General features: G+C 36.7%; 1 protein-coding gene across 5 annotated transcripts in view; it reads right to left on the reverse strand.

Annotated features, from left to right (window-relative positions):
• The window catches only part of LOC107705580 (PTB domain-containing engulfment adapter protein 1-like), a 51,068-nt gene that overhangs the window by 4,472 nt on the left and 32,203 nt on the right, over positions 1-14,393 (reverse strand). For 3 of the 5 annotated variants that reach the window (XM_016508905.1, XM_016508908.1, XM_016508906.1), the window contains exons 3-11: positions 9,540-9,601; positions 8,842-8,913; positions 7,768-7,866; positions 5,138-5,275; positions 4,934-5,050; positions 3,736-3,831; positions 3,317-3,502; positions 1,976-2,111; positions 1,543-1,637 (exon numbers count right to left, since the gene is read on the reverse strand). In XM_016508905.1, coding sequence (XP_016364391.1) covers positions 1,543-1,637; positions 1,976-2,111; positions 3,317-3,502; positions 3,736-3,831; positions 4,934-5,050; positions 5,138-5,275; positions 7,768-7,866; positions 8,842-8,913; positions 9,540-9,601 — 1,001 coding nt within the window. The remainder of the gene's footprint in view (positions 1-1,542; positions 1,638-1,975; positions 2,112-3,316; positions 3,503-3,735; positions 3,832-4,933; positions 5,051-5,137; positions 5,276-7,767; positions 7,867-8,841; positions 8,914-9,539; positions 9,602-14,393) is intronic. The other 2 variants (XM_016508907.1, XM_016508909.1) reach the window with 2 other exon arrangements.

Consider the following 14,393-nt stretch of genomic DNA (forward strand, 5'->3'; position numbering starts at 1 on the left):
GGGCATAGAGGACCTACAATAATGTACAGTATTTGAAAAACAATGTGTTTTTTGAACATTAAAGCATGTCAACATATTCTGTTACACCAAATACACCAAATACCCTGGATCAGGACATCACTCCAAACTGGAGGAAAGAGCCAGGAGGAAACTGGTCAGAGAGGCTACCAAGAGATCTGCTGCCCTCCGCCAATGACAATGACTCAAAGCACACAGCAAAACTGAGCACACAGTGGTTGAAGCAGAAAAAGGTGTGTGTCTGCCTCTTGAATTAGGCCGTGGATTCGGGGAACAGCGGTTATTTTACACGCACTCCATTCCAAACTTCCTTTCAATTTTTGATTTCGTTTCTTAAATGCTATTGTTTAGTTTCAAAAGCATTTCTAAATTCAGTTCTTATTTCCAACAAATGAAAAATCAAGCCAAAATAACGAAGTGGTCAAAAAACTGTTAGCTACCACTATGCCCAATATCCAAACACAATCTATCCCAGCTTCCTATTACCCGCCCCTATATGGAGATGCATACGTCGCTAAAACCAGACAGGTGGACAATACTCAAACAAAACAATTCATGAATACAAATATAAATATACACATAATACAAATAATAAAAATGTAAATCATCACAAATAAACGGCTACAACAAGGTGAATGTCCTTGCATGGCCTAATGAGAGCCCAGACTTAAATCCCATTGAAAATCTGTGGAATGACTTGAAGAATGCAGTCCACAAATGATCACCATCAAATTTAACTGAACTTGAGCAGTTCTGCAAAGAAGAGTGGGCAAATATTGCAAATTTAGTAAAGACATTTCCCAACAGACTAAAGGCTGTAATTAAAGCAAAAGGTCTCCACAAGGGGATGATCCTTTTTCCAACTCAGTGATTCTGTTTTTTTATTTTTTATGACATGTTGGTGTTATATCTTACATGTTGGGTGTTATAAGTTGCACTGAGTAAATACAGCTGGATAAAAGCTGTAAAAGCTGGATAAAATAAAAACTGTATCCATCTTAATTTCAGGCTGCAAAGCAACAAAATGTGATTAATTTAAAGGGGGATGATTCTTTTCTATACCCACTGTAGATGTGTTTGACCTGCAGCCATTGTGTTTTGTTTTCTCCCTTTAACCAAACGTTTGTATGTCTGCCTGACAAAAGATTTCATGCAGTTTATTTTTAAGCTAGGTTCTATACCCACTGTATATAAATTGCACATTGCGTCAAAACTAAATTAAAACTTTATGATACATACACAAGTACCATGGTACAGTTGTAATAAAGATTGTGCTTCAATCCTATAATGTTTAGTACTAGCATGGTACTATAAAAATAAAAAAGCTTTAACAGAATAAAAATAGGGATGCGTAATATATTATTACCATATCGATTATCTGTCAATATTTTTTTTATTTTATTATCAGCCATTTCTCCGTTATATGCCATAACATGAAAACAATCATCATATTGAACGGAATTTCAATCTAAATGAAAGATAAAAAAAACAAAAAAAAAAACAGAAAAGACTAAACATGCTCACCTGCATCTCATCCAATTTGGACTGGATGTCTGGGGTGAAGACAGCAGGTCCACAAATTAACGGATCAAATGGTTCAGCTCCAAACAGGTCTATATCTACAGCACAACCAGACAAACTAGTAAATCATTTGTCATTTAGCAGACACTTGTATTGAATGTGCAATAGCTCATGGAGCACCACTTGCAAAAATTATATTTATATATACAAATATAAATGAATATATAATTAATGTATACATACAAAAAAACAACAACAACAATGTATCAGTAAAATTCTCCGTTCAACATCTATACTCTGGCTTCATTTGGTTCCAAATCAAATGGACCCTCTTATGGAGAAGCATATTACATTAGCAATTATGGATTTTGCCTTCAGGTGCTTACAAAAGTAACACATTCATCTAAGTGAGACAGCAGACGGAAGGAGCCCCCACCTCTGTCTTTTTTTGAAGGCAGGTATAGAGATGAGATGCCGTTACAGTTCAGCCGTCTTGTTATTGGAGATTCGGGGGTGAATGGAACCATATCAAATATGTCAGTAGAGGGCACTCTAGCTTGTATGCTTCCAGCCTAATAACATGGATATAAGAGTAATATGTGTGTTAAAGGCATCAAAACCAGCCCAACTGTATGATAAGCATTTAACTGTAAATTCAATTAAATGTATTCATTTTATCAAAGTTTTTTCCTTTTTTTTCTTTTAGTAAGAACAAGGTTGAAGCAGTGGTTCTCAAAAAGTGTGGAGACTTGCCTAGCTATTAAATCTGGTTACCCTTCACCTTTCAGATTTACCGCACTGATGTGAGAACCAATGCGATTTGTGTGAGTTTCTTCTTCTACTTCTCTTAGCTCACCTGTTATTATTTAAACCAAACAGCTGACGTAACCATTGACTTCCATAGTATGGTAAAAAATACCATGGACATCAATGGCTTCCGTCAGCTGTTTGGTTACTCCATACTACATTCTTCAAAATATCTTTTGTGCTCAAAAGAAGAAAGAAACTCATACAGGTTTGGAACAAGTGGAAGTTGAGTAAATGACAGAATTTTCATTTTTTTTGGGTGAATTATCCCTATAAGTGGCGTTCACTGAGTTGCCAGAATTAAATGGGTAAAGAAACAATTTTGACTTCAATTACGATCTGTTATTGAATTAACTTGAAATGAAGACTTGGAATAATGCACACGTATGGACTACTTTTATTGTACTTTTGTGTTACACAAATTTTTTGTTTATTGTGTTTCACAAATGAAAACTTAATACGGGGTTGGAGAAATATAAAAGTGAGTAAATGTCTAGATTTATTAAAATGATTATTTTAGTCCAACTATTACTGCAAAGCAGTATTACTTATTCATTTACTTAATATGTTCAATTAATTTTTAAAAAATTTTTGAATATAGGATTTTTGCAAGTTTTCAACTTTCAAAAGGAGGTGTCACCCAAAAAATTTGAGAACCACTAGCTAGACAATAGTTCACACATGGTTTGTTCTGGACAGAGATATCATATAGTTTCAGAAGACTAAATTATATATTGCATGAATCATACGGAGCACTTTTACGGTGCTTTTTTTTCTCATCTACTGTCATAGCACAGAAAAGTGTACTATGAAAAACTTTTTTGTTTCATGGAAGAAAAAGGCCATTCAGGTTGGGAAACAATGACAACAGAATTTTTTGGGGGGTGAACTATCCCTTTAAGTATGAAAAATTGTAATTGAATCACATGCAAAGTGCTCTGTGTTGTTTTTTTATGTACGGGACATTTACACGAGGTTGTGGCACGATGCAACCACTTGTGGGCTGTGAGTGGGTGGGCTTAGCAGGAGGCTGGGTGAGCAAGCTTGCTGATTGGCTGGAATCGGGTGAGCTGACAGGCGTTAGAGTGACAGAGGAGATCTCTAGGCTGGACAGTGATGTGACATCATCACCACACCAGGACAAGGCAGACGGCTTCTGCAAAATGCACGGCTCATTAGAGACATTAACATGCAGGTGCTGAAAAAGGGCACTGGGGGTTGGGGAGTGAGAGAGAAAGATTGGAATGGAGAAAAGGGGAAAAACAAATGGCGGGGTAGATAAAAGAGAAAAACAAACACATTTTGATGAACTGAAAGAGAGCAGAACCATTGAGATTGGCAGGAAACAGCAGCATTTGACTGGAATGATAAGCAAGTCTCATTTCCTACTGAAGGTTCTGGCGAGCAGCGAGAATCCATCAGCTGATCCTCCAGCTCCTTAAGCTTCTTCTTCAGTTTTGAGTTTTCCATCTCCAAATCCTGAATCTTTAATTAACATAAGCACATTGCACAAAAAGATTCACATTTTCATTTGTCAATCACATGAAAACATTTTGCATACGTTTTTGGGATACAGGACGCCCCCGCAGCCTGCTCACGAGATTATGAGCCAGTGAAATTCTGGTTACATCTATACTCGTATTTACATTTCAAAGGAAGCTGCATTTTAAGCACCATACAGTATAAATAATGAAAAGGAACATTTATGCAGACATTGTAATGTGGCATACAGTAAATGTATTTACACTGGAATCAGCTAAATCACTGGGGAGAGCTAAATATCTGATTCTTCTGCACAGCCGTCAAAAAGATTCAAAGCTATAAGCAAAGCAAAGTTTGTAGAACATTTATAGTAATAATTGTTGATATGGGCCTGTTGCACATGTAAGCTGTGCTTTTTATATTTTCAGTATTCACTAATGCCGTGCGGATTCACAGATTGACATTATCAAAGTTTGTAGTATGCAATATTGAATCTTGTTTGATGAAAACTATTTATTGACAACAACCCAAATAATACGTTTCTTCCCTTGTGTGCACCAGTCTACAAAATGTTTGCTCCCCATATCTCCCCAAGCACTGTCACATCCATATTTTCCACTATTTTGCTTATTTTTTTCTCAGTTCTATACAAATCATTCAAAAACAACCGCAACCTTCCTCCATGTTGTTGTTTGTTGACATATTTCCAAGAATCAACTCTCAAACTGATGGGTGTTTCTACAACTTTAGGCACTTTTATGTCTCAGGGGTCGATTTTTATAAAAACTAACAGCTTTTAACTTGAAGATGATATTAAAACAGTCTTGGAAACTTTTTATGGAAACTATGCTTTCATGATTTACTTTTGCCACTTTTTAAATAACTATACACACTGTTGGACACTGTTAGTGGACAGATTGAAAAAAATAGTGAAAAGTGTGTTTAGTGTGGGTAAAAGAAAGTTATTTTCTAAAATTCCACAGGGCCAAAAGTGCCCATAGTTGAAGAATCCCCCAGGTATGAGTGTGTTTGAGTGAGAATGTATTCTGGGAATGTTTATCTACATCTCGAACGTGTGAGCAATATTCCAAGAACATAATCTTACTCGTTTCTGAAGGTTTCCAATCTGTTTTCTCGTCTCTACATCTTTTCCACCAGACTCTAGGAACTTTTTGTAGGCGAGATCAAAGGCTTGTCCAATAGCAAGAGTGATCTCCTCTGCCTGGGTGAGATTTGCACACATTGCAATCATTAAGCAAACCAGGTTTCTGCCTATGTAACTTTAGATATTACAAGCTTATTTACTTACACATTTTTCACTGTCAAACACGTAACACAGGTGTTTCTTCGTCTCGGGTTCTGTGCAGATAAAGGTGAAGATCCTTTTATCAGTTTTGTCGTCTGCACAGAAGGACATTCTGTGAAGTTGGCAGTTATGCTGCATCTCCTGGAATAGGAAGGAGAGTTGAACTAAGATGAAAAGCTCACTGGTATGACTGACCTATTTTGAAGCAAAAAGCAACAAATCGAAAACAGCCTGGAGGAAAATTGTATTGCTCAGAGGTTTATATTTTTAAGTCTCTTTATAGCTCGGGAGAATTAAACTGTGTTCCCATTTATGTTTCAACAATTATGTTTATTAATTTTTTTTCAGAAGTTTCTCCAAAATTAACATGAATACATTTTTGACATGAGCCTTTACATGCATTTTACATGCATAAGAGGTGCTTATTTATATTGTTTTAAAAATTGGTAGGGATGGGGGAGCGAGAATTGTTATGAACTAATTACATAGAAACTTGAGGCCACAATAATTCTTGCTGACCAATTCATTTAATAACATCTAAAATAACATGTTGTTTTAAAGCAGTGGTCACCAACCTTTTTAGGCCCAAGATCCCTGACCTCGGCCTTTATGAAAGACAAGCTCTACCTATTGAAGAATTGATAGAAAAAGACATCAAGGAATGGTTCACCCAAAAATGAAAATTTGCTAAAAATATACTCACCCACAGGCTGTCCAAGATGTAGATGAGTTTGTTCCTTCATCATAACAGATTTGGATAAATTTACACAATTCACAATTTTCTCACCAATGGAACTTATGCAGTGAATGGGTGCCGTCAGAATTAGAGTCCAAACAACTGATAAAAACATCACAATAATTCACTTCATACGATATTTGATGGACTGGAGTTGTGTGGATTACTTGAGGATTATTGCAGTCTTATCAGATGTTTGGACTCTCATTCTGACGGCACCCATTCACTGCGGAGGATTCATTAGTGAGCAAGTCATTTAATGCTAAATTACTCCAAATCTGTTCCAATGAAGAAACAAACTCACCCACATTTTGAATGACCTGAGGATGAGTAAATTTTTCAGCAAACTGACATTTTTGGGTGAACTATTCTTTTAATAATGCATAATTGCAGATGCTTGTCAGTGTATGTATATCAAAAGCGGGGACGCATGCATTTTCATTTGTGATTTCACTGAAATGAGAAGCAATAGACTGGAGCATTTGTCTGTATGTAGTTCTGTGCACAAGAACATGATAACAGCCTCAACAAGCTTTCATCAAAACATTCAAAATAACGCATTCCAAGACTGCTACCCATTTTATGCACACAAACCAAATGAAACCCCTGTTTGACAAGTGTAGATGCTGAATTGAGCAGTTTCAAGATCTGATGGGGATATATTGTATGACTATATTAATGACTATATTAACTGGCTATAGTATTCACACTGGCCTAGTACATTTATTTCCACTTGGATTTAAGTGTGATCCCTCATCTATAAATTATATTTCATCCCTCAGCACCGTCAGTGAAGCTTATGACTATATTAACTGGCTATAGTATTCACACTGGCCTAGTACATTTATTTCCACTTGGATTTAAGTGTGATCCCTCATCTATAAATTATATTTCATGACAATCAAGTTTGTTATACATAATTCTCAATGACTGATTCCTGATATCCATTTAGTGTTTAATTTGTGAGAAATAATTTATATTTTATTAATTTCAAATAAATCTTTTTTTTTTTTTAATTAACATCCAATAAAAAAAAAAAAAATCTTTGATATGGACAAACACAGTGTGCACTTGAAAGGGACAAGTTTATAGGTTTATGAATTGTAAATTCATTACTGAATTGTAAATGATGATTGATACAGTATATTGATGGAAAAGTGTTTGTTTTACAGCTGATGTGATTTATGCATTCGCACTGTGTCTTCTCACTCATTCAAACTGACAAGCGTTACAGCACAACAAACTCAATGAAGTCTAATGAGGGATACCGCAATAAAATTTCAAACACAATTGCAAATTCACTTAGTGTTAGTCTTTCCCCACTGAGCATTAAATGCCCAGAAGCGATCGCCCTTGGTTATTACTGATTTCCCGTGCTTGTGCAGATACTGTGAGTTTATCTACAATAATACCTCACGTTACACATGACAACAGAAACTATTTCTCATGTGAGAAGATTCTGCTATTAAACAACCTGCCACCTTTGCTTTTGAAATGGAAAATAGGCATTCATGATTTTTCTAACAATTGCTGTTCAAAAACATTGGCTCTCTTTTCAGATCCTGACAGAGCTATTTTGCTATTTGGTTACTTTAGTTGCTGAATTAGTTAAATTATTTTAGTATTGGAAATAAATAATTCTGTCAGTTGTGCTAACGGCACTTAATTGGCATGACATTAAACAGTAAATGTTTGAAAGATAAGATAGCAAATGTAATTTTCTGCCAAATTTTATTTTTCTGTCAGAGCGGGTGTGAGGATGGTAGTGGGGTAGTACATTGGGATGAATAAATTACTGTGACTTTTCAAGTCTAAAGTAGGGTTGCAATACATGGAATCACATCAACAATATAGTTTTATATTTATTCATAAAGCACTTCCTGTGAAGAAAACCTACCTTGGTTTTAGGGTCCAATATCTTCACACCATATATAGAGATCTGAAGCTCCACTTTAGGAGTTTTTTGCCCCTCTGACTTCTTGATGTGCCTTTGAAACTAAGGAAGCAAAAGTGATTCAGCACATGCTGTGCAAATACATACTATCAAGGGAAAAGCAGAGAGAGCTGGAGGTGTTGCTGGAGAGCAGTAGAGCATCAGGTGAAATGAGGTGCTCAAACACGTCTCCAGAGCAATGCACTGACCTGCAGAAAGTCCAAAGCTGGACATAAATTGGGCGAAAGAAATATCGTCCAGGAAAAGGACATTTTTATTGTGCCCTTAATCTGTCCCCTAAAAATCCCACCGTGAATGAGTCACAGCTTTATTTCAGTCTCATAAACAGTTTTAGTTATAAGCAGAGTCCTGTGTATTGACTGTTTGGTTCAGTTATTAAATAAACACACAGATGTTTCCAAAAGATATTTACGTTTTCTAAAGGAAATGTGAGGGAGTTTGCCAATGTTAGGGTTGCCAGGGTTTTGCTCTGAATTTGCTAGGGCATTGCTACGTGGTTCATCAGCTGAAAAGACCCACTTAAAAGTCTCTAAGATATTCTTGGCCCTAAATATGTCTCAGGTCCCTCGTTCAGTGTAGGTCTATGGTATAAACAGGGTTAGTGTAGTATTTAGAATATTAATATCAGCAACAGTATTAATGATGATTGAAGACAAATGATCATGTAAAATATAACAATAAAATACAGAATATTCATTTATAATAATTAGACATGAATAAATTAAGAATCACTATTCAATTATTAATCATTTCATTATTTTTATCAGATTAATAATGATATAAATTATTGTTTTACCTACCAGCTTTTGCCTTGTGTTAACTGGCACTCACATACAATTGAAATGCAGCTTGAGCCTGTTATATGAACTTTGGAAGTGAACTTGGCCTTTTAAAATGTCTGTATATTTACATTTAATTATCACAGCCGTTTCTGCCCCATAAACAGGCGAGAAGAACCGTGAGCACGTTTTATAGCCCATAAATGTTCAGAATAGTGGAGTGCTGTAAACACACTACCTTCAGCTTCCTGACGGCCACACGGACCATGTCTGTCCCTTTGGGCTGCTCCACTTCTGTAATTCCCAGGAACTGCATGAACACACAGTAGACACAAACCACAAACCTTGAATAAAACATTTTATGTATGTATTTTGTATGTATTGGTGACTGGGCTGATTAGAATAGGTGTGTATATCATTTTGTACTGGCTGCTGGTGATAAAAACCGATGAAGGTTAGAGAAAGGGAGTTCTGGGAGCTCTCATAACACTCCACACTCACACACACACACACATGCGCGCGCATGCACGCACACACACACATGCACACACGCACACACAAATGCATGCATGCACGTACACACGTACACACACACACACACACACACACACACTCGCATGCACGCACGCACACACACACACACACATACACACTCAAGTGCATTTAGTACAACTTTAAACATCACTACATCCATCATAGCAACAGCTTCAGTGAAGCAGGCTATCTCTCACACTCTTAACGCACACACATCTCACATCCCAAAGTCAAAGAAATGGTGTACACAGTGGTACGCAGTGTGCATTTGTGCACTTGCTATTTAGGATGGCCCACAGGGTGCCTGAGTGTGTGTATATGTCCCCCCACTGTGTAGTAAATATAGTAGAAGCAGAAAGAACTACGTACAGGAACAAATAAGAAATATGTCTCAAACTCTACCTTTGCATTATACACAACATGACTTCTCACCAAGGATTCAGGTGTGTGCATACTGGGTTTATCTGGATCAAAAAAGAGAGAAAAATAAAAAGAATTTAGGTGTAATGGCAGATGACTGACATTTTCCATCAATCAAACATTAAATAAATCTAAGCTTGGAATTTTTCTAAATTAAAATTATAGTTACTGACTTAAAAATTGCCTGAACCTGTCACAATTTAATGCAGGCTTTGCATTTATATTAAATAATATTTAATAATACTTATTTACATTATTTATTAGTTATCATTTATCAGTTTTTATCAGTTGATCATTTATCATTTACATGCATTTAAGTTTATGCTGCTCCATGTGATTAAAAAGTCGTGACAGTGTATCTTTTCTGTGCTGCATTGCTGTCCAAATATGGCCTTAGTCATTTGACCTTTCATTTGTTAGATTTTTTTTGTAGTTGTCCCAAACTTTTTAATACACCATAGAGGCACCATAAATTAACTCTAGTTACACAGGAATTACAATCTCTGGAACCTTTAAAGTTCATTATTGCTTCTCCTGCACAGCCGACATGGCATCTTTACCTCAGAGACCCCTTAAAAACTCTCAACATCAACATAGGTCTTTTCCTCCCCCAATTTAAATGCTTTAAACATTAAACAGTAAGCACACCAAAGATTCAAAAACACAAAGAAAGCTTTTCCATGTTTTTCTTTCTAGTCATTTTTGAGCAAGGTGTGTAATGTGAGGATAATACACTGTGATGCAGTACTTGAGATCACAGCAACGCACGGCATGAATAAATTAAACTGATTACTCTTGATTTTATTTATGCCGCTGTTGTTGCATTTGTTGTCACTTTCAATTACTTTTCATGTGGTGATTAATCAGACCTCATCTTTTAATTAAATGTGTTCTTGTGGTTGTCAGTGTTAAATGTAGAGGTCCATGTGCATCTTGTTTAATTAGTTGAGGAGTTTTTAAACTGTTCAAGGAGTTCAGGGGCCCCCGGCGGCTGCAAGGGCGCACTAGGGGGTCCACAGAAAAGGTTACAAAAAATAGGGTAACACTTTCTTTTGATGGTTCCTTTCGAACATTCTGTTGACAATAAGTAATGTTGCACCTACATGTCTACTAACTCTCATCAGAGTATTAGTAGACCTACTAACTCTTTATTGTCATGGCCTCCCTACAGGCATTCTACTGACTATAAGTACACTGTAAAAAATGACCGTGAATTTAACGGTAAAAGACTAAAAATGCTACAGTAAAAACCTGTTAAATGGTTAACGGTAAATTCCCCTATTATATACGGTGAACAACGGTATTGGACATTACCATAAAACCTAAAACGTTGCTACCGTAGTTTTTACGGTAAAATTCCGGCAACCACAGCTGCCATTTTTTTACCGTAAATTTTACGGAATTTTTTTTACAGTGTAACTTTGCAAGTACATGTCAACTTATTCTAACCCTAACCCTACCAGTCTACTAATACTCTACTAATACTCTGATGAGAGTTAGTAGACATGTAGGTGCAACGTTACTTATAGTGAAGAGAATGTGTTAAAGGGACCATCAAAATAAAGTGCAACCAAAAATAGTGTAGTAAATGGTTACATTTTCCAAATTATTACATAGTAATAAATGAAAGTTAAAAAGTACAATTTACCTCTTTTACCTCTTTCTCAATATTGGTCAGAAATCATTAGGTAATAGGGTTGTAACGTTACACGTTTTTGTACCGAAATTGTTCGTTTTTCAGTTCGGCACGCATGTGTACCAAATGAACGCAGTGAAGTTTTTCACCACTGTACCAAAAACTGGAACGTGATAAGAAAAAAAAACCAAGGTACCAAACTGTTAGTTCACCATCACACCCCTTTGAGATAAATCACAAATTATTTTATTCTACCAATGGATGCAATTTTTTTAAGAGGTAGTAAATATTTTCCAGATGTTTTAAAGATGTTTTTTTTTCATAATATAAATGGATGTTTAAACTGCACATATCTAAAATATATTTAATTAAAGGGAATCATGATATTTGAGGGTAAATGTCATCAAAATGTCTGATGACATTTCATCAGACCCCCCCCCAAATACCTGGAGAAACTTGTTCATGTCATTATCACATTATATAGACTTAAAACACATCTGTTTAGCTGTGCATTTATTGAATGAGAACTGTGCTACGCCCGAATGATTGCACTGTATTTTATGTATCCTCATTATTTATTTATTTATTTATTCTTAACAGTTTTAATATGTTTTAAATACTATTTTAATCATTTAAAAATGTTTATTCTCAGCTTTTATTGATGTGATTTTATGTAAAGCACTTTGAATTATGATTGTGTATGAAATGTGCTATATAAATAAACTTGCCTTGCCTAGTGTACTGTGACTCGTGGAAGCTAGATTGGAACAGAAAATGAAATAATATGAGTTTGGTATGGTTTTGTCATGTTTTCCTGTCACATGTTCTCGCTGTCAGACTTTTGGACCTGTTTTGCCCCCGTTGTCCTTCCTGTGTTTCCTTATTTGGTCATGTTCCTGTCCTTGTTTAGTTTGATTATGTTCCATTGATGTCACCTGTGTTCCCCTGATTGCCCTGTGTTTAAAAGTCCTAGGCTGTGTCCGAAATCGCCCCCTATACCCTCATTCACTATTCCCTACATTAGGTCACTAATTCAGTTCACTAGAAGGAGTGAATGAAAATGAGTAGTGAATTCGGACACTGAGTGCACCGGAAGGAATAACGCTTTTGCATAGTTTGTGCTTGCTGTTTATTAATCATTTGAAACTAGCAAACTAGCAGCTCCAGTAGTAAGATTAAAGGATTTATCTTGAACTCTGTCACGGAAATTATGTATAAACCCTAATCAAACAATTTAATAATCAATTTACAATGAATTTATACCCGTGTTGTACATTATGCTGTACGCCATGGATGAGCGCTTTGTAAAAATGAACGGATTGATTATTCAGCTGCGGGGGCCATCTTCTGGCGAGATGCGGGACTTCATTCGGCGCGTGACTCTCACGGTGCATTATGGGCATTCTCTAGCCGTTGAGCGTGCACCAGTTGTACACTCGTTTTTGCAGTGCATTGTGGGATTGAATGAGTGCACTCGAGAACGTCCACTATGGTTTCGGACACCACTAAAAATGGCTGTTCCCTCAAATAGTGCCCTATTTAAGGGTAGGGGGCGATTTCGGACACAGTCCTAGTCTGTTCAGTTTGTGTTTGTCAGGTCTACTCGTTCTCTACGTGTGTTGGCTCAAGCTCCTATTGTGGATTATCTCCTATGTTTCCTTGATTAAAGACAGTTCTCGTTTACTCGTGCCTCCTGCGCGCTTCCTCGACAGCGTGACGTGACACTCGCAAGTTATATGCCGCTTATTACCGATTCCTTGAGGGGCTCTCTTTGTACTTCAGGGACCTTTGCGAATGCCTATATTAAATTTAGGGTGGGATAACCCTGATAAGACAGCAGCATTTTTTTTTCCTACCGGGTTGACTGACATTTTGTGCTTTATTTCCTATTGCCTGTGTAGGTGTTGATGAAAAGCTCCTCACTGTTCTTTTTTTTCTCCCTTGAAACCATTGTGGGTTTATGAATTGGCAAAAGGAGACCTCTATGGTCAGTGCATGCTGCCGTGATGTAGACTTGACTCAGCAGGGCGCAGCCTTAAAAAATTTTAGAGAAACATAAAAAAACAGTGGGAGAGAAAGAGAGGAAAACAGAATGAAAGATTAAGGAATGGAGAAGGAGACCAAGAGAGACAGCGAGTAAGAGAGATGGCCCTTAGAGTATAAGAAGTGCAATGCAGACAAAAAAAACAATAATATAATGAAGCTGACAAGCCGTCCAATCCTGTGCCAAAGAGGAGACAGCTCTCTCACTGTTTATTTGACACCTTTATAACACAGGCTCTTCAGCATTCATCGCCATGCAGGTGTGTACACACACACTCACACTTTAATCAGCTGAAATCTGATCAGCTCAACGGTACTGCACACCAATTAATGCTCGACACAGAGAGGACGAGTACTCAGATATTCCCTGCTGGAGTAATGTCATGAGGACACTTGAAAAACTCAACTGCTTATAGTTTGGGTGGCACAAATGTCTTCAAACAAAACTAGATTTTAACAGTTTCTCAAGAAGATGACAGTGCTTGCCTGAGCAAAACTTACTAGCACAGTTGACAAATTTCCCATTATGAATTCCTATAATGGAAATAGGAATTCAAAGGAATTAAAAAATTCTGGTTCTGATTTCAATTGCTCTTTGCAGTTCCAATTCTTTATTGGTTCCATTAAATTCTTGTAGTACTTTTAATAGAGAAACATTTGGCGGAAAAAATCCAAAAAGTATATTTTATACTTACTGCCCTCAGTAGGCTGCTGCCAAATGATGAGATTATCATCATATTTGAACAGGACAAACATAAAAGTTTTGGCAGTGACAAATTTTGTTTTGAAAAGTTTGCTTTTTCAGTATTTGTAGATTATTTTTCCACGTTTCTATGGTATACTGAAAAGTCCCTTGGTTGAAAAGCAACCCCAGACATGGATGGTCTCAGGATGCTTCACTGTTGGCACAACACAGGACTCATAAGTTTTAAAGGCTTTTATTGGCAAAAAAATGAGTGTTGACCCTTGTTCTTCATAATCTCTGCAATTCGCTCTGGCATGCTGGATATTAGCTTCTGGGCCCATCTTTGTGACATGGTGCTCCATCATGCGGGAAAATGCACAGATCACCAAATTGCTCATGGATCGTTGGAAGAAGTCGTCTTGCAGGATGTTTTGATACCATTCTTTATTCATGGCAGTGTTTTTGGGCAGAA

This window comes from Sinocyclocheilus rhinocerous, unplaced genomic scaffold (genome assembly GCF_001515625.1).
Source record: "Sinocyclocheilus rhinocerous isolate Xijiao unplaced genomic scaffold, SAMN03320098_v1.1 scaffold504, whole genome shotgun sequence".
In the NCBI taxonomy this organism is placed as follows: domain Eukaryota; kingdom Metazoa; phylum Chordata; class Actinopteri; order Cypriniformes; family Cyprinidae; genus Sinocyclocheilus; species Sinocyclocheilus rhinocerous.